A 26793-nucleotide genomic window follows, 5' to 3' on the forward strand; every position below is an offset into this window, starting at 1 on the left:
GTGACTCTAGCCTGTGTCAAGTTGCTAAAAACTAAACATGACACCAAGGCACCTCACAATGATTGATGGGAGTGTCTTGAGTGGCTCAACGTTGTCAATGGTTTGTGACTGCTTCACCCTTGGGTGTCATTCATTGGTTATGACCCTGTCGGGAATGTCAGAGTTTCTGATCTTGAGGATGAACTGTCCTTTAACTGATGATATTTTATGACCTAGAATTTGCTGTTACTCGGAGCTACAGCCATCGAAGACCGTCTTCAAGCCGGGGTTCCAGAAACCATAGCTACTCTGTTGAAGGCAGAAATTAAAATATGGGTGTTAACGGGAGACAAGCAAGAAACTGCAATCAATATCGGTAATCAATTCTATAAAATTTCAGATGCTGCTTTTTGTTGTAAAAAAAAGTGTGTTTTTCAAGTGTGTTGGCATTTTATAAATCTTTCTTTTGTTTCTAAGATGCACCAGAATACAATGAAATGCTCATATGGGTCTATTTTGCCTGTTACAAATGTGCACACGCACGCACGTAGGCACGCATGCATGCACGCACACACACATGACCTTCTGAAAAGAATTAAGTGCTCTTAGGTAGAAAAGAGAATTTAAGAGTTGATGATATAGATTATTTTTGATGGTTTTCTTCCCCAAGTTTTCTTTGATGGACTCACCAGGTTTAAATGCTTATTGCTACTTTTTATAATTACAGCCAGTGTAAGTGACTTTACTAGTAAGTGGGCCTCTATAGGGGCTTTTCACTTTTGTCTTCCCCATCCCTCTTCACACTCTTGTTGCTGAGCATCACAAGGATGAAGAAAAAGAACTTCAAGTCTGAATGATGTTGATAATGACACACATTTTGTAGAACTACTGTGTGATCCAACTGTACCACACCTGAGCATATTTTTGAAGGGGTGTAAGTCAGCATGCTACAAAGACCTGCGTGTTCATGTTTAGGGATGCACCACTGACAATAGCCCAGATATGGACCAGCCTCTAGATGCCCTCCAACAGATGAATGGATAAAGTGCAGGTGTTATATGCACAATGGTCATAATCAGTTAAGAAGGAAATGATGTCGTTTTGGAAACTGGATGGAATTGGAGAGTCTCAACATATTAAGCCAAATAAGCCAGACTCGGAAAGACAAGTGCTATATGTTTCTGTAGCAGGTACAATCTAGTGGGTGTACATGTAGATGAAAACACACATATGATATGAAAGTAAAAGAGGACTACAGCTGTCCCCCAGACAACCTCGGCTGCAGACAGCACCTTCCCACAGAGGTGATTTTTATTTAAAAACTAGGAAAATTATATCCAATTATTTTTAAAACTCTGAGATAATTACTAGAAATATGCACTGTAGGCTCCTAAACAGCTGGCATTAGACTCACAAGAGAACAGGAACAGTTTTCTGAGACATCCGCTGTGGATTCTGTGTAGATCTCTACTGTCACTCAGTGTGTGATTTTGGACCACAGTGTGGTGACATTTCTTTACAGACCCATTGCTACTACTAGAGAGTAAACCTTCAAGGCTATAACCCTTTAATGTGCCAGTAACAGTTTCTAATGAAGGGGGCACGTTTGTTTTTTTCAGTAATTTTTTTCCTTATACATGTGTAGACTGGTCCTTCATATATTATTTCCCTCTAAGTTTGGTCTTTAACAAGGGTTTCCTTGATGCAACCTATAAGCCCCAATCACAGGGGGATATGACAAGTTGACTGCTGCTCTGGGGTGGATGCCTTTTGTCTCTTAGAGTGATAGGAAAAATCTGGTTAACCCTCAAGTGAAAATGCTACTAGGGTCATATCCTTTCTCATAACATGCAAACTTTCGGACTTCCAGCAAGTATGTGCCAAGGAAAGGGTTGGTAGTACTCCTAACATGAGAAGGAGTCTGGACTCTACTGCAGAATATCTGGATGTCCATGCTCCCAGGTGTTGAACTTCACCCGGAAAAAAGGCACTGGAATAATGGGCAGGAGGCAGAGTTCAGCACCGATGTGTCCTTCCTACTCCATAGTCCTCTTTCATGCCTAGAACATCCATTGGTATCATCCAGGACGCTTAAGTCATATCAGCGGAACAGCATTATTTCTCTTGTTAAAACTACCAGGTATTTTTAAAACTAAAAGAAATGGAATAATTTAAAACCCCAAAGCCAGATGGACAAATAAACATGCTAGAATCCTTTTTAAAAATGAAAGATGGAGAGGAAACACAAAAGAGTTTTGTGTGAAGTTGCAGACCCATCTTAACTGCAGTGGTGGGTAGCCCAGAGTGGCTCTGAGAGTGGTCCCTGGATCCCATTTAACATTTCACAAATGCTTTCTTCCCTCTTGTATGTTCCTAAAGCTCCAAAGGGAAGGTCTATATTTGATTTTCACTTTAAAAAAGGGGGATATTTTGACTAATCGTTTCCCTGTATGTTGGGCTAACTCTTCATCCCTAGAGACTTCCCACAACTCCAGGCAGCCCAACTGTTAGAAATTTACTGTCACTAATGTGAAAGGATTTACTGGAAGTATTTTATTTGAACAACAGCTGCCTAGGCAAGCTGTAAGTTTTAAACCCTGGATTTCTGCTTCATTTTTATAGTTTGCAATTTAAGTGAAACGCTTTTTGACAACTGAAGGTACACAAAGGCATTACAGAGAAACCCCTAAGTACTTTCTTTCCAGTGTGGTGGGAGAAGGGCAATAAATAAATAAGTGACACTTGCATGAATTAAAGAGAAAGCTAGAGACGCCTGAGGAGAAGAAGATTAAGCTGTTTTGTTTCACTTGGAAAATGAATGTTGGATTTTGCTCAGAAAATTATCGTAGACCACCTGCCCTCAACAGACCTGTGATGTTTAACTCTGTGAACTATGAGCACCGACCCAAGTTTGCTGCCCTTGATTTTTAATGGTTTTGAATGCAATGAGATCAACTCTTGGAGAAGATCCAGGCAAAGAAGTCAGCCCACACTTGTAAACTGAGGTGTAGCTCTTTAATCTTACAATCTGTAAAACGGCCAGCCATCAGGGTGACGAGAGTGATGCCTCTGTGGTGGGTGACTTCTCACTGAGGTTGAAATTAACAGGGCACTACAAAGTCACTTACTCTTCTCACTACCAGAGTATGATCAACTTTCAGAGAATCATAGTCTGTGGCTCTTAGAGCAGGGCATGATTTTAAAAACAATTAAATGTCATTTTACCACAAAGAAAACAAAAACATTACTAACCTAAAGCACTGAGCTCTCCCAACTAGTGTTCTCCTTTGGAGAGGAAGTGGAGAGAATAAGATCACATTCCCAAACACATCTAAATCTAGATTTACATCATGTTTGAAAGGTTGAGAAAGAATTTATTCTTCCTGACTGCATATTCTGGGATCACAGCAACACGAGACAACCCACCACTGTGATTCAACATGGTGCCAACCCACAAGCATGTATGTGATGTGTTGGAGCTCCTCTGTTGTTTCCCAGAGAATCTGGTCAATGAATGCCTGCCTGTGGATGGATGAAAACCATTGGGAGGCACCACTATACAAGATGGTCTCACAGGCTATTCCAAAAGGAACCAGAAGATCCAGACAAAGGTCCATTATCCAGAGAGTCAAGGAGCAAAGAGTCCTTCACAGAACCTGGTTCCTGGCACCTTTCCCTCAGACTCTTAGGCCCCCTCAGGAACCATCATCATGGAAGTTTGTGCTGGGCTGGCCTTACCTTGTGAGCTCAAAGTGCACCGACCTGTCTATTCTATGAACTGTCTTTTTTTTTTCTCCTTATTTATTTATTTTAAAAATTCTTTAGTTCTTCTCATGTCTCTGTTCTTTTGCTACTCATTTCTTTTTCCAGCCAGGAGGTGGACCCCACATGCTGTGGGATGTGTGACCCAGGCTGAGTTGCTTCTCTCTCTGTACTTCAGTTTGACCTTTAAAGCAAGTAATGGTCATCTCCAGGTGTAAGGGAGTTAGCATGGTACCTTGAACATCATCAGTTACATTAGTAGTAAGTAATGGCCACCGTCAGATGGAGAGGAGTTATTGTGGTGCCTTGAGTATCATTACTTATGTTACTAGGGACCACTGCAGAGCTAACCAGGCTCAATCTGCTACACAGTTAGCATTTTATCATCCATTCACACTCTAATGAGCTCATTAACTCATGTCCCAGCTGGAGAATGTAGGTTCCCTAACTGCACTGTCGAGAGCGGGCAACTGCTCTAGCCTCACATTGTATAGAAATGGAAGTCTTGATTTTTTTTTTTTTTTTTAAATCAGCAACCACTAAGGTTGGAACATCTGCCATTAAAATAATTGGTGTGGCCTGAATTCATCTGGGAATGAGGGTTTATCTCCTCTGAAGTTGCAGGGCACACATAGTTGCACAGTCAATAAGAGTGTGAACAGTAAGCTTCTAATAATCATTTTATATGTTAACTGAATGCAATGAGTTTTTTTTATTATTTAAAGTTATCAGATCGTAAGTGTTTAAAAGCCATAGTTGATAGGTAGTAAAATTCAGGGTCAATGAGAGACTGCCTCACATTGCCAACTTAGAAATAATTTGAGATGAAAATTATTTTCATCTTCAAGACTTTAAAGTGGAATGAATACACAGGAGCACTTTTGGGTCTTATTAACCCCCACAGTCATAAGATTGAAAACTTGGCATTTACTGTTTGATAAAACTGTTTGATAGATGGCTTTAAAGAAGTGACAACTATAGGATTTGAAAAGTTCTCTGAAATCCCACGTTAAACTATAATGCCCAAATTTTAAATGTCATTTTTATTATTAATTTCTTTTTTTTTATCAGTTTGGTCTTCCTCCTTTACTCCAAGTCCATCCTCCCAACCTCACCTCCCATCTTCTCCCATCCCTCAATTCACTCTTCCTTGTTTCTCTTCAGAAAGGGGCAGGCCTTGCCCCTTTCTGAATGGAGAGAGGAGAAGTGGGTGGGGAATGGGTAGATAGGGGTACGGATGGCAGAAGGGAAGGGAGGAGAAGCTGTGGTCAGTATGTAAAATAAATGAAAAAATGTTAATAAAATAAAATAAAATTTTAAAAAGGGGAAGAAAGAAAAGGTCAGGTTTCACATGTATATCAGCCAACCACAGTATATCAAGTTGCAATGAGACTGGGCAGTCCTCTCCTATTAAGACTGGATGAGGCAGCCCAGTAGGAGGAAAGGGTCCCAAAGGCAGGTAATAGAGTAGGAGACAGCCCTGCTCCCACTGTTAGGAGCCCCACAAGAAGACCAACCTAAACAACTGTAACATATGTACGGAGGGCCTAGTGGATCAAAGACCTCAACAGGAAACTAGATACATTGAACCTGGAAGAAGAGAAAGTGGGGAATAGTCTTGAACACATTGGCACAGGAGATAACTCCCTGAACAGAACACTGATAGAGCAGGCACTGAGATCGATAATGAATAGAACCTCATTAAACTGAAAACCTTCTGTAACATAAAGGACACCACCGTTTATGCTACAGAATGGGAAAATAGTTCTTTTTGTTTTGTTTTGTTTTGTTTTTACCAACTCCACATCCAATAGAGGACTAATATCCAAAATATATAAAGAACTCAAGAAACTAGATATCAAAACCCAAATAATCCAATTTAAAAAATGGGGTACAGCTCTAAACAGAGAACTCTAAATAGAGGAAATTCAAATGACTGACAAACACTTAAATATTCAACATCCTTAGGGAAATACAAATCAAAACTACTTTGACATTCCATCTTGCATATGTCAGAACTGCTAAAATCAGTAACACAAATGACAGTTCACGCTGACAAGGTTGTGGAGCAAGGGGAACAGTCCTCCATTGCTGATGGGAGTGCAAATTTGTACAGTCACTTTGGAGATCAACATGGTAGTTTCTCAGAAAATTGAATATGAACCTACTTCAAGACCCAGCTATAACACTCCTGGGCATATACCCAAAGGATTCAAGGACATTTGCTCAACTATGTTCACAGAAGCTTTATTCATAATAGCCAGAATGTGGAAGCAACTTATCATGCTAAAGTTTTAAGCTTAAATTTTTTTCCAGTTCCCCCCACAGCTAGTTAGCATGCACAGCTTTGTAGGATCTGGCCCCCATCGGCAAGATGGCCATTTATCCTCATTAACCACTGTTGCTCACAAGACATAAATATCCCAGAACTTAATTTGACTAAGTTAAGATATACTTAAAATAAATTAGACAGTTGGCTAGTGGTAGAGGATTAGAGTGGGAGGTTCTGCGTTCAAACCCAAGTACCATATAAATAAGTTTTAATGCTGGCAAAATGGCTTAGTGGGTAAAGGTGCTTTCTGCCAAGCCTGATGACGTGAGTTTGGTTCCTAGAACCCAGATGATACCTAGAACTGACATGGGGGAAGGAGAGAACTGACTTCAGGAAGTTATCCTTTTATGTATACACACATTAAAAATTCTTGATTGATTTTTTTCAGCTCTAAAATTATTATAGGTAGAGACAGATGTAGATAATTTGCTAAATAAACCAACAATCCCAAATGTAGCAGATGTCACTAAATCCACAAATGAGCTCTTCTGATGTGCCCCACTAAGAAAATGCTGCCAATCAAAACATGAACATTCAAAGCCCTAAGCACCTTGACGTCAAGTTGTTACAATGTAAACACGGTGTTAGCATGTTCTAGAACAGGGAGACAGCTCCATGTCTACATCCAATTTCACAAGGCATGTTTTGAGAGAGCTCTGGAATCTCTTTAAATAGGCCCTGAACCAGAAGTCAAGAGCCTGAGATCTGGCACACCTTAGGCAACCTAAATCCTAAACTTTAAAATCTTAAGTGTTCCCAAATCCAAAACTGATCAGTTTCATATTTTGAAGCATTTGGATTTTAGACTTTTCAATTAGAAATGCTCAACCAATAATATTTATGCAAACATTTCAAAATTAAGGCATGCTTTGTTTATGCATACTTTAAAAAGATCTACAAAATCTAGTCTCAGCGCTTTGGATATGCTGCCCACTCAATACAGTTTTGATCTTTAAGAACAATGTTACCTTGAGAAGCTCCAAGTTACTTATTTGTGTAATTAATACACTTTTTGGATATGGCTTCAAAAATAGTATTTTTATTAAAATCCATTATTTTTGTCTTTATAATTTGTAGTCTAAGGCACTTTACCAAATATTTCTTTTAAACAAATGACAATCCTGAATGAAGATTAGAGTGTACATTCCAAAATGCACGAGTAAAAATATTTATTGTTTATGAAAAAACAATAACAAATCCTCAGAAGATTTTCTTGTTTTGTTTTCTGTTTGTTTTGAGTACTGCTTTGCATCTGTCAATAGTAGTAGTAAGTAGTTTTTTTTTTCTCTAAGGATCATGACCAGGTAGTTAGCTAGTTTTCTTGTTCCAGGCTTGATTTCCCTCCTATCAAGTAGACCTCACGTCCAATTAGACAGCTGTTGGTTACTGCAGAGATATGAGTGCCATGCCACTATTGCACCTTTAAGGATATTTTTGGCATTCTTGTCATTGTTACAGTTTACTGACCTCACAGATAGATAGGAATATGGATGGTTTCCACTACATGGGAGCTTACATTGTATTTTCTGATACTAGGAAAGCTAGACTGCAGGAAGGAGACGTCCAGGTTAGATCCAGCTTGACTCTACTTGGAAGTGTATGGTCTTCAGCAATAGGAACTTAGTTGCCTTCAACCTCTGAGAGGCAACCAAGGGCATGGCAATAGCCTATATATTGTTTTGGGAGTCACTTGGCCTAGCCTGTCCAAGAACTCAGAGTTTTCTCCTACATAATACTGGAGTTTTTGTTAGACAGTCTATGGCTCTTGTGGAGAAGTATTACTAGTCCAATAGGCATAATTTCATATATATATGTACACATATATATGCTTTGATGTATTTAATATAATTTAATTTTGATAAATATAAGATTATATAATTCTTTGAGACTGTCAAGTATACTTAGTGAGAGATAGTTTGATTTAAGAACAAGATTGAAATTGTTGATTCTAATTGGAAATACTTTTGTTTTAAACCTTTGTATTAACTTAAATTTAGGTTCCCCCTTTTAAATGGAGATTGGCAAGAGAGTGGTCCCCTTGGTATACTAGTATTCATTTAACCTTATGAGATTGCCAGGTTTCCATAGAAAAAGGGGATCTTGCTTGTGCAGTAGCAATGCTAACTAGGAACATAGATTCCATCCATCTCCTTAATCTGTCTGCTGTTATTTTAGGCAAACCAAGGTTTATCTTAATGTTTTACAAGAATAGCCAGAATAAAGAAAAAATTCACAGAAAATAGGCAAGTATTTATTTTAGCTATTAGTGTTAAAGACCTTATCAGCTTTTTCTCTTCAAGCTGTTTACAAGGTCAAAGTCAGTTGGGCCTATGCCCTTGGTCCTCTAGTCAATAGTGACAAGGTAGACATAAGGGGGGGAGGTTGTAAGATGGATTTCTGCATAGGCATGCGATCTCAGCTACAAGTAGTGTGGACACAGGAGGATGTGTAGGGCTTATTGGCTTCTAGCCTGACAGAGAAAACATGGGCTCTGTGTTAAAGGGAAGACCCTGTCTCAATGAAATGGGGAGAGTGTGGTAAAGGAGGACCCCAGAAACCCTTTTCTGACTTTCACTCAAGTGTACAGGTTGGGTACTTTACACACACACACACACACACACACACACACACACACACACACACACACGTGCATACACACACATCCACAAATTAAAAAATTAATAAATATTCAAAAAGGAGAAAGGTTGTCTGAGCCATTGAATTGGGAATTCTCAGGAAGAATGACCTTCACTTGCTGCCCCTTTTCCATTTCAGGGTATTCCTGTCGGTTGGTGTCACAGAACATGGCCCTCATCCTATTGAAGGAGGATTCTTTAGATGTAAGTTGCTTCTCAAATGTATCTGATAGAGCTGTAGTTATTTACTATGGTTATTAATCAGTGAAATTTTGCTAAAGGCAATTGTAAAACTACTCTATTTAGTTTGTCTTTGTGAATGGAGGCCACAAAGCCTCATCTCTAAATGCCAAAATGTTGTGGGCTTAGAATATTACAACCTGGTAATCTTGTACTCACATAGGACTGAACATTGAAAAAGGGTCAGTTTTGCTCTTGCTTGACTTTGTTAGCTATGAAGTTTTACATGGAGTAAGGGCATCTATTATGATTTGCATGAAATGGTAATGGCTGATTCAATGGAGGTTCCTAGGGGTGTTCTTTTGGGTAGATGCCTCCAAATACAGCTAATAGTCAAGTTCTGGTAGTTGCTTAGTTTTATGCTGCAATAGGATAGAGGTGCACTTAATTCCTCAATGCCAGACTCCAATAGATCATGGAGAATGGAACACTATGGGTATCTGAGTATTTTTATAGGCACGATATTCCTGGCTGTGTTGGCTATTTTTATGTCAACTTTACGTAAGTTAGTATCACTGGAAAAAAGGGAGTCTCAAATGAGAAAACATCTCCATAAGATTGAACTCCATAATAAAGTCTGTAGGACATTTTCTTAATTAGTGATTGATGGGATGGCAGCTTATTTTTGGTGGTGCCATCCCTGGGCTCATGGTTCTGGGTTCTATAAGAAAGCAGCTGAGCAAGCCCTGAGGAGGAAGCCAGTATGCAGCACCCCTCCATGGTCTCTGCATCAGCTCCTGCCCCTAGGTCCCTGCCCTGCTCAAGAGTTCCTGTCCTGACTTCCTTTGATGGTGAGCAGTGCTATAGAAGCATAAGCCAAATAAACCCTTTCCTCCAATTTGCTTTTGGTCATGATCTTTCATCACAGCAATAGTAACCCTAAGACAGGTTGGTATCATCCTGCTGGTGTTTGGGCTAGAAAAGTCACTGGGTGTTGACAGCTCAGTGGGATGTTCTGAAGGAGCTTGGAAGATAAGAATTTTGAAAGCAACACAGATGATAAAGGCCTGACTTATGAAGTTTCAAAGGGAAGAAAAGATTCTACTGGGCCATTTGTGTGAAGAATTTGCAGTGTCTGATTAGCTGGAGCTGAAGAACCAGCTATAACTAACAAGAGACCAAAACCACTAAAGAGAAACCTTTGTTTTGCTGGGACAATGGGTGTTGGTCAGAAGGGCTGGAGAATCTGTGACTAAGAAGAGACCAGCATCAGTGAGGTGAGAGCTTCTGGGAAGTGTTTCCTCAGAGTCAGCCTATGCAAGTGGTATTTAGAGGTGGCCAACGCTGCATTTGATGCTGGCAGCCACTTGGTAGTGTAAGAGTCACCCAGGTGCTACTGGTTTTGAAGGCATGAAGGAGACCTGAAAATCAGCTAAGCCTCTACTGTGAAAGGCCAGGATAGGTCATTGGAGAAGGTGGGTCTCAGTAGCAGATGGGGTCATGGAGAACAGTGAGGATTGGCACCATGAGGAGAGCCTAAGAGAAGCTACTGATGAAAGAAAGTGCATCCCAGTTGCAGCAGAAGACCCCAGCATTTTAGAGATGCCTGTACCATGGGATGACCACCACAACAGTAGCGGCAGTGGTGTAGAGTCTGCCAAAGCCTGGAGGACTGGTTGTGTATGCTGCAGAGGACAGAGCTGTAGAAATGGCCCAAGCCTCTTGGAACCCAGAAGATCATGAGCAAATCCCACATTGAGTCATTTACACTTACAGAGTTTGGTTTTGCTTTGTTCCGATTGTGATTGTGCCCTGGTTCTTCCCTCTTGAAGTAAGAAAGTATTAAATTTAATTTTGATTTTTTTTAGGAGCCCACAGTTGAGACAAAAGGGATTTTGGATTTTTAAAAAGGCTGAATATTTTAAAGGGACTGAACTTTTAATGTGTTTCAATTTGGTAAGAATGTGGGACTTTTAAAGTTACTTATGCTTTTAATGTGAGATCTTGGGGATGGATAAGAAAAGAAAGGTTGTGACTTAAAAATGATATACTTGTGTGTCCAGTTGTACTGGCTATTTCTATGTCAACTTGACACACGCTAGAGTCACTGAGGCAGAGGGAAAATGCCTCCATAAGGCTGGGCTGTTGACAAGCCTGTAGGACATATTTTTTAAACTAGTGATTGATGGGGAGGGCCAGCCCACTGTGGTTGGTGCCTTTCCTGGGCTGGTGGTCCTGGGTTCTATAAGAAAACAGGCTGAGCAAGCCATGCGGAACAAGCCAGTAAGCAGCATCCCTCTGTGGTCTCTGTATCAGCTCCTGCGACCAGGTTCCTGCCCTGACTTCCTTTGATGATGAGCAGCATTGTGGAGGTATAGGCCAAATAAACCCTCTCTTCCATGTTTTCTTTTGGTCATGATATTTCATCACAACAACAGGAACCCTAACAAAGCCCCCTGAGAAGGCAGCAATGGGGGTTGATTCAAGCATAAGCAGGGACCTTGTAGAGTTGTTTGATAAGAGACTATTAGTTGAATATGACATTTCATTTACCTGGATTTCCAGCAGTTTCTGTTGGTACCCACAGTGAGTGCCCCTGACAGTCGTATATTTAATGCCAGTGCTGGGAGCAATGCGTGGGCTAGTCATTCTGTAAAGTGAGGAGAGATAGTGTGGAGTTCTGTTAGTGAAAACTTGGGAGACCTCCTACTGTGAAGGCCAGTTCTGTATACTCCTTCAGGGTCTCATGGGGCAGCAGCTAAACCCAGGCTCAGTGTAGAGTCCAGGGCATGACTTGCAAGATGTCAGCCTTGCACTGAATGCTTCAGAGTGCCTCTCCATTAAGTTTGTTCTTGAGTGTGCAAACTTCAGTCACTCTATACCAGAGACAGTCAGCTTGTAAAGAGAAAAGATCCATTCAGCTCACTGTTTTGAAGGATTAATTGGCTCTTATGATTGGATTCCACATTTCTCTGGGCTGTGTCAAAGCAGCACATTAGTGGGACCATGTGATGGAGTACTATCACTCTCCTAGGGCCAGAAGGCCAGAAAAGCCAGAGAATGAAGCCAGGGGCCCATAATTCTAATCAGGTCATGCTTCCAGTGAGTAGGACACGTTTTATTAGGTTCTGCCTCTTTGAGGTTCCACCACCTTCCAGTAACACCATGCTTAGGGACCAAGCACATAGGTCTCTGTGGAGTTTTCAACTATGTAAGAAGGCCAGGATCTCAGGTCATTCCACATTTTCTGGACTCACTTCTTGCATTCTCTGAAGCACTGCCCTTGGACACACTGTCCCAATGTTCCCAGCACTCCCTAGTACATGTGTGTCTATTCTGCTTTTCCTGACTGGATATATGCTGTGTGTGGGCAAGCATGCACACATGTTCACACTGTGCAGTAAACCATAACCATTTTGACATTGACATACAGCTTGATGACATTAAAACCATTCATTCACATTGCTGTGTGACCACCACCACCATCCGTTTGCAGAGCTCCTTTCTTCATTCTAGACTAAAATTCTGTGCCCATTAAATAACATCTTCAAGACTGAGAGGATGGTTTGGTGAGGAAGAGAGCTTGGTAAACAAGCATGAGTACCCGAGGGCAGGGAATTCTCAGCTCCCAAGTTAAAAGCTGTACATGCTCCATGTGTACCTATAACCTCAGCTGGGTTTGGGGAGCAGGCACAGGAGGATTACTGGGACTTGCTAGCCACAAGCCTGGCTCCAAGTTCAGTGTGAGAGCCTTTCTCAAGAGAACTAGCTAGAGAATAAGGACAGGACACCTGACATTTTCCTCTGGCTTCCATGGGCATACAGGTACACATATCCATACACATATGTTCATATACATCATATACATCTGCACACACATGCAAAACACACACACACACACACACACACACACACACACACACGCACGCACGATAATGTTCCATTCCCACCTTGTCTACAGGTTATAGAAGTCACTATTCTACTTATATATCTAGGAATTTGATGGATTCTAATCTCCAACCAAACTTATTCATTTGGTATTAACACACATTGTTCGTACCTCACACCAGGAGCTTAAATTTAAGAATAGCATAAAACAAAATGATTGGCAGAGCCACATGTCTTCAATAGAGTTAGTGTTTTGAGACATGAAAATGCTCCCTGACTCTCTGTTTCTCCTGTCCTCCCCTTCCCTTTCCTGGAGAGAATCTCACTGTGTAGTCAAGACTGGATAGGAGTGGGCTGGAAAGTGGTCTCAGTGGTTAAAAGCAAGAGCTGCTCTTCCAGAGGAGCCAGGTTCAATTCCTAATACCCACAAGGAGGCTCACAACTGTGTGCAACTCTAGGCCCCAAGAGATCGGCCCAACACTTTCATGGGGACTCCAAAGGCATTGCATGCATGTGATGTACGGACATCCATTCAAGCAGACTAATGCACATCAAATAAAAATAAATAAATCTTTAAAAACAGAAGACTGGTTAGGGACTTGGTTGGCTTGGCATCCATGACCCTGCTTGCCTTAGCTTCCTGAGTGCTGGGCTTTCATGTCCCTGTCTCTGCTGACCATCAAAATAATTGCTAACCAGGTGTGGTAAATAACTACTGGAAACTGAGTAGGTTTCAGGAAGAATTAGCAGTTGTAAGTAATCTGGATTTCAGTAGCTTCATGTGGCTGTCGGCTCCCATACTGAGTGGCAGAGTACAAGGAATTCAGAATCCTTCAGTGAGAGGTCCCAGCCAGGTGCCAAATGCACTCATCTATTTTGTAAAATTTTATTGGGAAACAGCTGTGCATGCTTGTCCATGTCCTGTCAGTGAAAGTTAACAATGCTGCCAGGGCAGAGGCCAGGGGGTGGCAATGCAGGACCCAAGCAGCAAATGCTGACAGTCGCCGCCCTGTTCTTCACAGAGTTCATTGGTCTGGCCCTGCCTAGCAAGTAGAAAGGTCTCAACTGCAGGCCCATGGCCCAATTATCCCTCTAGTCTAAAGCAGAGATTTTAAGAGTTCACATGAATTCTTGGGAAAATGGGATCTGTGCTAATTTCAGGAAATGTAAAGCTATGGCTATAAGGAAATGCAGGGAGACCCCTCTACTAAACGAAGTCAGAAATTATTTAGGAAAAATGTGGGACTTGGGAACTCATACTTGAAGAGTAGAAAATGGGAGCAGATGTGCAGCTGTAGAGACGTGGGGCCAGTCTCAGTGTTTCCTGCAAGGAGAGCACCACAAGCCCTGGGATGCTTATGGTACCATTTTTATAGATTACGCAGAGAACAGAGTATTCCAACTTTACATGGTTACCCATGAAACAGGGAAAACCTCGCCACTTTCCGAGATGCTTAGATGCTGTTATAGCTTTCAGATAGAAACCAATAGAGGCAGGTTAACAAAGAAAAATGATCAGTTAATCTCATGAAGAAGGAAAATTCTTTAATATAGGATTTGGAAGATATATTATGCTTACATAAGCATGTATTTACCAACAGAGAAAAGAGAAAAAATAGAATTATTTCACTTGAGGTAGGAAAAAACCAGCAGTCATTTATGGCTAACCATCAGGAAGAGACTTGGAATCTTGGCAGAGGTATAAACTCTGTTAAATTTATGTAGTACACCTGCCAAGACTTAATCCACCCATCACCCATCAAAGCTCATGGGGAAGTGATCATACAGTTTTTGGGGAAGCCAATCATAACCTAGGCATGACCCTGTCACGTTCATTTTAACAATATACTGCAGGTACCTGATTCTTTATGATGGGGGGTGTAAGGAGTATAATAGAAAAAAGTCACCTATAATTAATGGTATGATTGTCTCTGTGGAAGTTATAAGAGAAGCAAAAGATGAATCATAAATAGGATCAAAACCTTATTGCCGGGTGTCTCTGAAAGAAATAAGCATTAGGGACAGTTGAAGCTTCTTTGTACCCTTCTTTGTCCAGTCATTTTGGGGAAATCTCTCAATCATTCTTATTATTTTTTCATAATGTCTCTAAGTTTCTCTAATTTCATGTCAATGAAAGAATATTTGAGATATCTTTGTGCAGTTTGCATGTCTGGTTCATGTTTTTGTCATTTTTTTTTTCAGGCAGCCAGATTAGATCTAGATAGTGTTTGGTATTTTAATTTTGGTCTTCTTGTCTTCCCAAGTGCTGCAGAGGCAGGCATCTCTCAGGTTCATGTCTGCAGATAAGGAACCACTCAACTGTCTTTAATACATCTACACATGTTCAATTTCTATCCAAGGTCTTCTGGCACTCAGCTTGTCCAGGAGTTTCCTTTGTCCTGTGTCCTCGGTGACAGAACCCTTAAACCTTAGTACATCAGGGATGTATGCTAGGATACTCCACCACACTCCAGTGTCCTCTAATGACAGTGAGTAGCACTACTTCCTGGCTGTGGAGGAGACATTCCCAGCAGGTCCCTTCCCTCTGATTCAGGTCAAGTCTGCTGGGCTGTGTGAGGAATTGCCTCATCAGCCCTTGAAGCATCATCTCTCAGTATCATGGACTCAGGGTGTCCTGGTACCGTTTTGTTGGCCTGCTGTGTGCTGTGTATGGTTGTGGTCACTTGTAGAGCAGTTCTTCCTTTCCAGATGATAAACCTGGACTCTTTACTTGTTTCTGTTCTTTCATAACCAGCTGATGAAACTGAAATTTGGAGGGCAGTGTTTGCTGGAGCTCTGCTTGTTTGGGTCCTCAATGTCCTTCCTTGTCTCCTGCTTAGGGCACCTGAGAAATGACAGCAGTCCTAAGGTGTTCTGTCTCTGAAATATTCACTTTTTATGCCTCAGTCATGAGCACCAGGAACTCACAACATTAAAAACAAACAAAACAAAACAAACAAAAAACCAAACCAAAACAAAACAAAACAAAAAACCCCAGCTGAATCCAATAGGTTGAGTTGGGTCATAAGCCACAAATGACTGTATCCGACCCATGTACATGTGGCTCCCATTGAGCTTAGTAATAGCCCTTGACTCTTCCTGCAGCTGCTGCCCAGTCTCCAGCCGGGATCAGGCTCCAGGGTGGCGCAGGTGGATTTTAAGCAAACATGTAGCGATTAAATAGCTAATTGGAAATGATTTTGCAGAATAAAACCGAAGTCTGGTGTACCCTGAAAAGGAAATTATTGCAGACATACAAATAGCTTACTGTTCATTTTAATTAGAGCTTGAGTAGAAGATGAGATTCAACTGATCAGATCCACCAGATTCAAGCAAGATGGAAAACCCTGGGCATTTATATGGAAATAGCAGAGGCTTCGATGTCAAACCAGATGTAGAAAAGGTTTTATTTCTTCTCCTTTAATTGTTTTGACTTTGGTTATATAGTTATTATCTAGTGGCCAGGAGCAGTCTTTAAAAATTATAGTCTAATTGTCTTTTCCTTATTCACAAGCCATTTACAAATTTGAACATTCTATTTTAATTCTGGGAGTTGATTTTTAAAATATTTTTACACTTATTTTATTACTTTATGTATATGACTGATACTGTGTATCTGGTATTTTAGTGCCCTCCTTTGAGAAATAACAGGATTACTTTATGAATATGGAGCAATCAGGACAGTTTGACAGAATGAATGTGAAAACTCAGTGGATCTGTCACAACTCTTCAGGAGCAAGGCAACACCAGATTACTATCTTGACCTTCGCTGACCTTTGCTGACCCTTCCTCCCTGAAGTGTTCCTGATTTGGCTTTCTGTAATGATTGTATTTATGGGTTAACATAACTGATTAGTTTTTGCCAGAGTTCCATCATGTGACTTACTGAAATTGTCAAGGTTTAATTTCTTCCCTTTGGTTTTTCTTTCTTAATGCTGAGTTGGAAAAGTTATAGCAGTTCTGGGAAACTGGTGTAGGAACCAGCCCCTCCCCTACTTTCCCTCTGAGTGTCTCCTCATTCATCTTAATACAGATGCTGGGCACCTCAGGGACAGGGTCACTTCCTGCCTGGGTTAGTTAGGGTCTCAGTGTCTTCCTTGCTAGGAAGTGCTAGGGGGAAGTGAGTTCATCCTAGGGTCCTTTGTACCAATTATCCGTTCAGTTCACAAAAAGGTCCCTTGAAACTCCTCAGAGCCGCTCAGTTAACACTTACGAAAGATGCTGTCAGTGTAACTTGCTCTGTGAATTAATGTGCAGGAATCTACAGAGCAGGTTAGACTCCTGTTCTGGGTCTTCTGGGCCAAGAATTGGTGGGAACATGAGAGAAGGAGTTAGCCTGGGAATCTGTCCCTTTACTGAATCTAGTTTCCTATTTTTTGGATTTTACTCAACCCTTTTGTAACTTTCTTGCTGTTGTCCTGTATTGTTAAGAGTCTCAGTCTCTCTCTCTCTCTCTCTCTCTCTCTCTCTCTCTCTCTCTCTCTCTCTCTCTCTCTCTCTCACTTTCTCACTCTCTCTCTCTCTCTCTCTATCCCCCCTCTCTCTCTCACACACACACTATAACCCATGGTCTGTCCAGCCAGGGACTTAAGGACATAGAATGCCATTTCTTGTAGCTATCAGGCTGAAAGCTCCTTTCTTCACTAATGTTGATTGTTACTAAACCCCAGTCCTGATATGTGAGCTTTTTATCACTTAAAAGGCTGGGGGTGGAGAGGGGGAGTAGCATTGCAGATAAAGCACAGATTCCCTTCAAGGGCTTGGAGATTTGTTCTGTTGTCAAAACAGGAAACTTGTAGAAAACAACAGTTTACTGACTAAAACTACTTCTCCAGCTTTGATGGCTTTAAGATCCACAGTGAGCCATGGTGGCTCACGTCTTTAATCTGAGCACTTGGGAAGCAGAGGCAGGTAGATCTCTGTGAGTTCAAGGCCAGCCTGGTCTACAGAGAGAGAAAGTTCTAGGACAGTCTCCAAAGCTACTGAGAAGAACTGTCTTGAAAATACAAAAACAAACAAACAACAACAAAAAAAAAAAGAAAGAAAGAAAGGAAGGAAGAAAGGAAGGAAGAAAAGATCCACAGTGAGGGGCTGGGGAGATGCATCAGTGTGTAATCAGTGTGTAAGATGAGGCATCAATCAACATCCACCTGGAAACCAGGTGTAGTGACTTAGTGCATGATCCCAGAGCTGCAGAGGCAGAGGATCTGGTCCTAGTGCTCACTAGACAGCCAGCCAGTGAACTCCAGGTCAATTAGAGGTCCAGTCTCAAAATCAAAGCTGTATAGTTTCTGAGGAACACTACCTAAACTTGACCTGTGACCTCCACATGCATGCCCACACAAGTACAAGCACACACACATGCACGTAAGCACACTCCACACACACACAAGCATACAAGTACAAACACATACATGTACATGTGTGCACACTATGGGTCTGTACATTACAAATGCAGTATTTTCAGTTGCAATGCTCTTAAGGTTACAATGCCTTTAAGTAGTATTTCATATTAATGAGTCTTTCCATCCCCAAATGTGGCTACCCTCTCCTCTCATTGACTACATCCAATAGGGAAGATATGAAAAATTAAAGACAGCCATTAAAATAAGTGGAGTAATCATCTGAAAGAAGTATTTGTCTCTTGACAGTTAAAAATGGAAACTTAGGGCTGAGATGTGTAGCAAGTCAAATGAGAGACTCCACCTCTAAAAACTAAGGTGGAGAGCAATAGAGGAGGGAATCTTACATTAATCTCTACTTCCATATCCATAGGTGAACATATGCATGTGTCTACTCACGCATGTGCATGCAGGTACACACACACACACCCACACACACACAATTAAAGTATGATAATAGCCAAGTATTTTAGTCACTACTCACTGACAATATAATGACATCAAATCAATTCTATTTCTTGATGGTAGAGAATATATATTCTCTTTGAAATATACACACAGAAACAGATTACATATTTGTGATTGCTTCATTTGCTTGTGGGTTTTGAGCTTGGAATTGAACTTAGGCCTCATATACACTAATACTTAACCACTGATCTTCCTCCTCAGAGACTTGTCTTTAAAATACTTTGTGCCAATTCAGTGATTAGGACACTTTCTGAATTGAATCCCCAAGAAGATGTCATTTCCTGATAGGAGACTATCTTGCTCTCCCTTGGGTATTACCAGTGGCCATGCTTCTGCAGGGGAAGCAGCACGGGGCTTGCTTTCCCTCAGTCCTGTGTTCAGATAATGGTCCCCATTGCTTTGGAAGACACTCTGGTGAAGGGACTAGAATTCCTGAGTCACTTACCCATTGCTTGTAGGTTATAAAGACTGAAGAGCAAAAGGAGAGGAAATGAGAATATGGCATCTGCCTCTAAATGCCTGTGTTATAGCCTTCAGTGACTATACCTGTGGACAAACGATTTCTCTCTATTGAGTCTCTGTGTAACTTATATTTTGCTAAGTTGTCAGGTGACCCAGGCAATCTTAACAGGATAATCTAATGTTTTACAAAGCACAAATATGATGGAGTTGAGTATAGTGTTGGAACAGTGTACTTCCCAAGCACAAATTACAGCATTTCAAAAATATCCCCTGCTCTAGAAGCAACGGAAGCATACATATGATTATGTGTTTATCAAGTGAGCGATTTGCTGTTATTAGTTGGATAAGCACAAGCTGTGGGAACTGTACTTGCCCAGGGGTGGTCTTGTCTCTGAGTTACTTTGCTGAAAAATAGTCAATTTACGCGAAAAAAGTGATTGCGAAAAAAGTGATTGGTGCAATTTTCCTGATGACTGGCCCTCTCTAGTTTTTCACTTCTATTTCAGCTCCTGTATGTTCAACCAATGATATTATTTGAAAAATTAATGCCTTCCATCTGCAGGAGTGTGTTGCCTTTGGTAAACTTGAGTTAGCTGAGATCTATAAGGTCTTTTGCCTATACATTTCCTCAAAAGATACTAAACATTTGTTCTCTGGTATAAGGAAATAGTAACCACATAGGTTATACAGTCAATAGTGTGCAGTTGTGTTTTGGAGCAAAGAAGTTGATAAAGGCAAGAATGGCCAATCAAAACTGTGGTAGAAGGGAAACAAGCTCCTTCCTGGATCTAGCAGCTGACTATTCTTACCTCAGCAAGTAGAAGACTGAGCCTTGCAGGGGGTGGGGTAAGTAGGATCCAGAAGCCTGAGAAGTGCTAGTTAATGAGAGCAAGGTTTCTGCCTCTTTCTAATAGAGCTAATATGGTTTTTGAAACTGCCAAACATTTATAAAAGGGTGAAGAAATATAATACTACAAATGTGCCTTGAAATACACGGCCCTATGCTTCTGCATGCCGGAGGTAATTGTCTTAAATTATGAGTGCTACCATAGCGTTTGCACTCTAGTTGCTAATTGACCCTTCGGGTTTTAAAATACACAGGCCTCGGCAATTCAAAGCTTATTAAATTATGCCTTCTTGTAGGAACCAACACGGTGTGTTTGAGCAGTGAACAGGGAAGGTTTATGGAGAAGCAGGAGTGATGGGGTCTCCTTACAGCCTTTGCCCCTCACAAACTGGGGATTGTTAACATTTCAGTCCATAGGATGTTTTAAGAAGTAGAGGTCTCTGCATCATTTACCTGTTACTTTGAGTTCTGTGTGATCTTCTAAATGACTAGAAATTAAATACAATTACTTATGAACCAAAAGGTCTTGGTGTGTAGCCAGTTGTTTCAGTTTAACCCTTGCAGTAGTATGTTTGCATTTACATATGGGGCTGGTAGTCTTGAGTGACTTCTTATGGGTCACACAGCCAGAGACCCAACCTCCTGGCTCCAAAGTAGTTATTTTATATTCCCCATCTCAGTTTTTCTGGCGCTCCCAATATTTTACAGTGGATGAATCTAAGGTGAGTTTGAAGCACTGTTCCAAGTTGAAAGAGTGAAGCCTGATGGAAGAAGAGATTTATTTGTCATGTTTTCTAGTTGCTAAGCAGAATTATGGGCAACTGGAAATAAAAAGAAAGGACATGGAAGTGTACATCATGGAACTGTCAGTCTAGCTGGCAGCAGATGAATGAACATGATATCGCAAGAGTCTTGAAGAGTCATTAAGAAGATGCTGGTTTAAGGGATGCTTGGGGTTGGATAAAAGAGAGGGATAAAAGAGAGTTGATTCTTTGGATGCATATACTTGTTTTATAGACAGTGCCTCTTGCTTGCCTGGAATTCATTAGGTTAAAAGTCCTCTCTTGTCTATCTTTGCCTCTCCAGCATTGGAATTACATGTGAATGCTACCAAGCCTGTCTTTTTTTGTTTGTTTGTTTGTTTTTGTTTTTGTTTTTTGTTTTTGTATGTGGTTTCTGGAGCTCAAGCTCAGCTCCTCTGGCTTGCAAGACAAGTACTTCATCAAATGATTGCCCTAGTCCCACAAAGGTCATCTTAGATAGGGCAGTTAAGAGAGCCTTTGGTGACACCCCTGTATTAGTCAGTGCATTATCTTCTCACTTTGACCAAAAATCTAACTTAATTAAGATAAGGGGAAGAAAGATTTATTGTGACTCATGGTTTTCAAGAGTTCAGTCCATGGCTGCTTGGCCCTATACTCTGGGCCAGAACATCATGGAAGTGGGAGTTGATGCTGTTCCTCATCGCAGACAGGAAGCCAAGAAAGGGAAAACAAGAAACTGCTAGTACAAGACATAGTCCTATAGGACATGCCCCCACTGCCTACTTCCTACACCTGGGTCTTGTCTCCTACTTTTCACCGTGAGCTGATAATGTCATTATGTTATGAATCTGTGAGGGAATTAAAACATTCACTGTCAGATAATCACTCTAGAAATCCCATCACCACCACACCCAGATATATACTTCTCTAATCTCCTGGGCAGTCCAGTCAAATTGACAATCTAGATCAGTGGTTCTCAACTTATTGGTTGTGACCTCCTTGGGGGTGGAATGACTTTTTCACAGAAGTTACCTAAGACCATCAGAAAGTACAGATATTTGCATTGTGATTGTTAACAGTAGCAAAATTAGTTATGAAGTAGAAGTGAAAATTACTTTATAGTTGGGGGTCACCACAACATGAGGAACTATATTAAAGGGTCGAAACATTAGGAAGGTTGTAAACCACTGTTCTAGATTGACCATCACATCCCCTTACCAACCCCTTAGCTTTGACTCCAGCCCTGGAACATGAGAAACAAATATCTGTGTTTATGCTGCATGGTCAGCACACTTAATTATGAAAACCCAAGCCAACAAAGGAAATCCTGTTGGCATTGATTAAGAGGGTGTAGTCAGTGTTTTGTCACTGTGGAAACAAAAACTCTTAGGTAAGCAATTTATGAGGGAGGACATTTATTTTGGCTCACAGTTTTAGTTCAGGATCATTTGGCCTGCTTGCCTTGGACCTGTGAGGCAACACTCCACTGTGATAAGTGTACAGGGTCAGGCAGAGCTGTTCACATTGTGCCAGCCGGGAAGCAAAGGTCAGGAAGGGTCCCAGTCTTGACAGCTCTTTCTAGGTCTCACACCCAGATGGCACCACCACTTTCCAGGAGTTATCAAGCCTTTGACACTGGACCATTGGGGGGACAATTTAAGTTCCAAATCATAGCAGATGAGGAAGCCTGCTATTTCACAGGAAACTCAGCATAGCTGAGTGGGCCTTGTCCATGGTGGCAAGCCATGCTAAGGTACTCTCTGCCCTGTTGGAATCAGACCTGACAACATATGGAAATATCAGATGCCAGGTGCAAGGGGATTAACAGTGAAAGCTATGTTGGGGGTCAGAGGACACTGTCTGAGGAGCTGTGTTGTCTATCAGAAGGCTGCTTAGGGAACCTGGCTCCGGAGGATGCTTCATTCTGGAACTAAAATTTCTATGGCAGTGACTGCACAGCTGTGTCTGTGACACTCTTGCCTGCCTGGTGGAGTCCCAGGCAGGCTCCACTTTTCTGACTTAGAAATGTGTGTTGTCTGCTGCTGACTTAGGGCCTCACAGGTTTTTTGGGTTTTTTTTTTTTTTTTTTCTTTTCTGATTCAGATTTTTGCCTTAAGGTAAATTTCTGCAAACAAGTTACAGTTGAGACCACTTGCACAAGAGCCATTCATTTTCCTTGTGATGATGTCACATGGCTTCACCTGGGCCCTTTGAATTAAGTAACCCTATTGAACTTCAGTCTTGAGCTGTCTCTCTGAGATTCCAGGCACTCCTCTGAGTCTTGTGCAGCCCACACATGCAGATGCGCTGATCCCAGCCTGTGTGCATTCTTTTCCATTTTCCTCACTGTGCCTCCCTTCTTCCCTCCACAGCACTGCCTACTACCGCACACTGGGAGATGAAACAGCAGAAAGTTGCCCCTTATTATATCCAATATCAGGTGTATTTGTTAGGGGTCTCTAGAAGAACAAGCTGAGGGGATATCTATATATACATATGTACATATCTATGGAACATATTAGAATGGCTTACAGACCGTGGTCTAGCTAGCTCAACAATGGTTGTCTACCAACAAAGTTCTAAGAATCCAGTAGTTCATTTCACGAGGCTGGATGTCTCAGCTGATCTTCTGTGTACACCAGAATTCAGGAGAAATAGGCTCCAATGCCAGTGAAGGAATGGATTTGCCTGTAAGGGGGAGAACTAACATGTTGTTTATACAGGCTGCCCGCTGAAGGTGTAGCCTAGATTAAAGGAGAATCTTTCCACCTCGAAGATCTGGATTAGAAGTGTCTTCAAGTTTTACATGATTTAATTAAGAACGAGTCCCTCACAGGTGTAGCCAACCATTTAGGTTTTAGTTAATTCCAGACATAGTCAATTTGACAACCAAGAATAGCCAGGTGTTGGTGATTGGCTTCCCTGAGGCTATGAAGGAAGACCTATTGCAAGCCTAGCCTCTGGTGACCTCAGCCCTCTTTGATTTGTAGATGGCATCTTCCCCTAGCATCTTCTCGTCATCTTTCTTCTGTGCATAGGTCTGTGCAAAATTCTCTTCCTAAGGATTGGGTTAGGTGTCCTAATGCCTTTGTCCTCATTACATCTTAGAAAAGCTGTCTCCAAATAAGGTCATATTCTGATGGTACCAGAGATCTGTCCTTCAGCATGTCTGTTACTGTCAGATATGACCCACTCTGTAACTCTGTCCCTTCTTCATGTTGAGTATAAGACATTGCATTGGAAACACTCTGAGCCCATGTTTGATAAGAGGATGGATTATCTCTTATGGAAAGCTCAACCATAGGTCATTTAGAAACTGTCTCAACTACTTCTGTTGACTTTGTCCTGTGACTTGTTTGTTACTTCTCTGTAGCCCATATTCTTTTTTTAGGACCTGAACCAGGAGCAGCATTGCAGCCCACCCTGGGCAGCCATGGCTGCTGTCAGGGCACCTGGTGTCTGTAATCATGTCATCCAGCATTGTTGAACCCTACAAATTTACTTTATAAAGGAAAATAATATACTAATTCTTATAGTTGAAAAGTATAGGTGTTTAAATGTTCTGAAAATGTTCTGAGTGGTGTCCCTGGGAGTGCTAAACAATCATATAAAAAAGACCCATTGGAATTATGTTTCCCTTTTAGACTGCCAGATATTGATGTCTGGCTGTGACCTCAACAAACAGAATCTGGGTTTCACTTAGGTTTGGTCCACAGTGCTCATCTCCACCAGACATTGCATCAGTATACAGGCACAGGCATCTGTTGCTGGGATGGCACTGCCAGTAGGACAATGACTTTAAGTGACTTATCTTGCAAAGTTTTCAGATGTTCAGTCTTTATGCAGAAGGCTGACATAATGCAGTTACACTTCCATCTGTCAAACAAAACATGTCAATCAAAGAAATCGTGTCAATCAAGATATGGAGGAGACCATTTGCCATGATTTTATTCTGCAGGTCTCTGGAACACGGTCCAGCCAGCTGTAAGATTCTTAGACAGGACCTATGTTAATCATAATGTTAAGAATTTTCCTCACTAGCCTTGCCTCTTAATGTTCCCCACGGGGCTGTAATTGAAGAGACCCAATGGCTGACTTCTGAACTCACCCGCCAGTGGAAAGCATCTGAAGCTCTTAAGCCTGACCATCAATCTTACTAATGCCTCTCATGACACTGCCAAAGGTTCTTTGGATGGCTTTCTTGCCTGTCCCCTTCCTCTTTTGAGGCCAATATGCCCAAATATTTTCCTAACTACGCTCCCAATAGGGATTAGAGCAGTACCAACAGTCTCAAGCTTCCTGTTATAGATGCAGCCTCACTCACACAGCATGCCCTAAGGAGGCATGCTATCATCACAGGGGTCTCTTACATTTTAGACCTTTGTCATCTGTTAAGTTTGATTGTGACCCTTTAGATTGACCCTTCTCTGAGTCACTTGACTGATGCCCCGTCTACATTTCCCCTTTTGTTCTATCAGAGGCAGTTGGTGTGCTCTGCATACTTAAACTCCTAACAGTAGTGAGGGTAACCCCTGAGATGGGGAACATGGGACATAGACGGAGTCTGTGGTAGGCTGACAGGGAGAGGAGACACAACGAAGTAACAAACATGGTGAACTTCCAAGATAGCTGGCATCTTCCCTCATCCTCCTGACTTGAAGCAGAACCCTGGAAGCTTGAAGCAAAGGCCTTGTGAGCTTTTCATCCCTTCTTTGGATGTATTGTCTGTGGATGTATTGTCTCAACAAGTTCAGGGACAGATCAGGACATGTTAAAGCAACAGTTTTGAGCCAATCAGCTTCCCCGTCTTTCTTCAAACTGACCAACCATAAATCACTCCAAAGCCATTAAAACTTCCAGCCTTCAGGAAGAGGCCAGGCTTTGGCTTCCCAAGTATCCCTTCTGTTTGCAGAGGGTCTTACTCTGTGCGCTCTCTCTCTCTCTCTCTCTCTCTCTCTCTCTCTCTCTCTCTCTCTGTGTGTGTGTGTGTGTGTGTGTATGCTTCTTCACCCCTCCCCCATAGCCTTTTTTTTGTGCCAGCAAAACCCAAAAGTCCACTATAATGAATTCATACATTCCATTAGCTTCATTTTCATGATTTAAAAAAAAATGACCTTAACTGTATTCCTTAACCAATTGTCCAGTCTTGAATGTACCGTCTTCACAAATCCCTTACAATCCTCTTCAGAAATATTTATTTCAGTTTTAAAAGTAATAGCTGAAATATAGGTAATATGACACGTTACGGTACCAGCGTTTTCCAGTTGTGGTAGAGAATGATTGATTGTGGCTGTGTAACTCACAGAGGAGGCCTGGGTCATCTTTGTTCCGTTTGCTGCCCTCTCTCTCCGGGGCACCTCCCTTCCTCCCTGCCACACGGCCCTACTGTTGTTACTCGTTTAGAATAGTGGCCGCTCCCACTCTGCCTTGGCCACAAGAAGAGCTGCCCTGGTAAAGTACAGTGTGTATTGTTAAGGTTCCTGTAGCTTACCTGATATGTTTTGCCCACCATGTAGTGGGAACTTAAGATGCATAGAAAGGGAGAATGACATGTCCTCATTTGCTGCTTTTCTGTGATAAACACCATGACCAAAAGCAACTAAGGGAGGAAAAGGTTTCATTTTACAACTCCCAGGTGACACTCCATCCCAGAGGGTGGTGGGTAAGGAGCGCTGGCAGGAACCTGGCACACCCGAAGCAGATCATAAAAATGACCTCTTCTTATTGGCTAGCTCAGTCTGCTTTCTTAAACAATTCTGGACCACCTGCCCATGGGCGGCACTGCCCACAACTGGCTATGCCCTCCTGCATGAAACCAAGATAATTCCCCATAGACATGCCCACGGGCTAGCCTGATGGAAGCAGCTCCTCAATTGGGGCTCCCTCTTCTCAGGTAACTCAATGTCAAATTGGCAATCACTATCCAGCCCTGACAGGGTTATAGCACAGATTAACTAACTGCAGGCTGAAGCCGGTAACTGTCTAATTAGTGCAAAGCATCCTTTGCTGGAAGTGTGAAACTGTGCTGGTGATTGCTTTCAGGGCATTCCATTGTTATGTTTCTAGCAGAGAC

At 41.7% G+C, this 26793-nt stretch overlaps 1 protein-coding gene across 3 annotated transcripts in view; it reads left to right on the top strand.

The window, feature by feature from the left end:
- The window catches only part of Atp8a2 (ATPase phospholipid transporting 8A2), a 515396-nt gene that overhangs the window by 195926 nt on the left and 292677 nt on the right, over positions 1 to 26793 (top strand). For all 3 annotated transcript variants that reach the window (XM_051195581.1, XM_051195585.1, XM_051195582.1), the window contains exons 23-24: positions 217 to 355; positions 8849 to 8913. In XM_051195581.1, the coding sequence (XP_051051538.1) occupies positions 217 to 355; positions 8849 to 8913 (204 nt within the window). The remainder of the gene's footprint in view (positions 1 to 216; positions 356 to 8848; positions 8914 to 26793) is intronic.

Source organism: Phodopus roborovskii, unplaced genomic scaffold (assembly GCF_943737965.1).
Source record: "Phodopus roborovskii unplaced genomic scaffold, PHOROB, whole genome shotgun sequence".
Taxonomy (NCBI): Eukaryota; Metazoa; Chordata; class Mammalia; order Rodentia; family Cricetidae; genus Phodopus; species Phodopus roborovskii.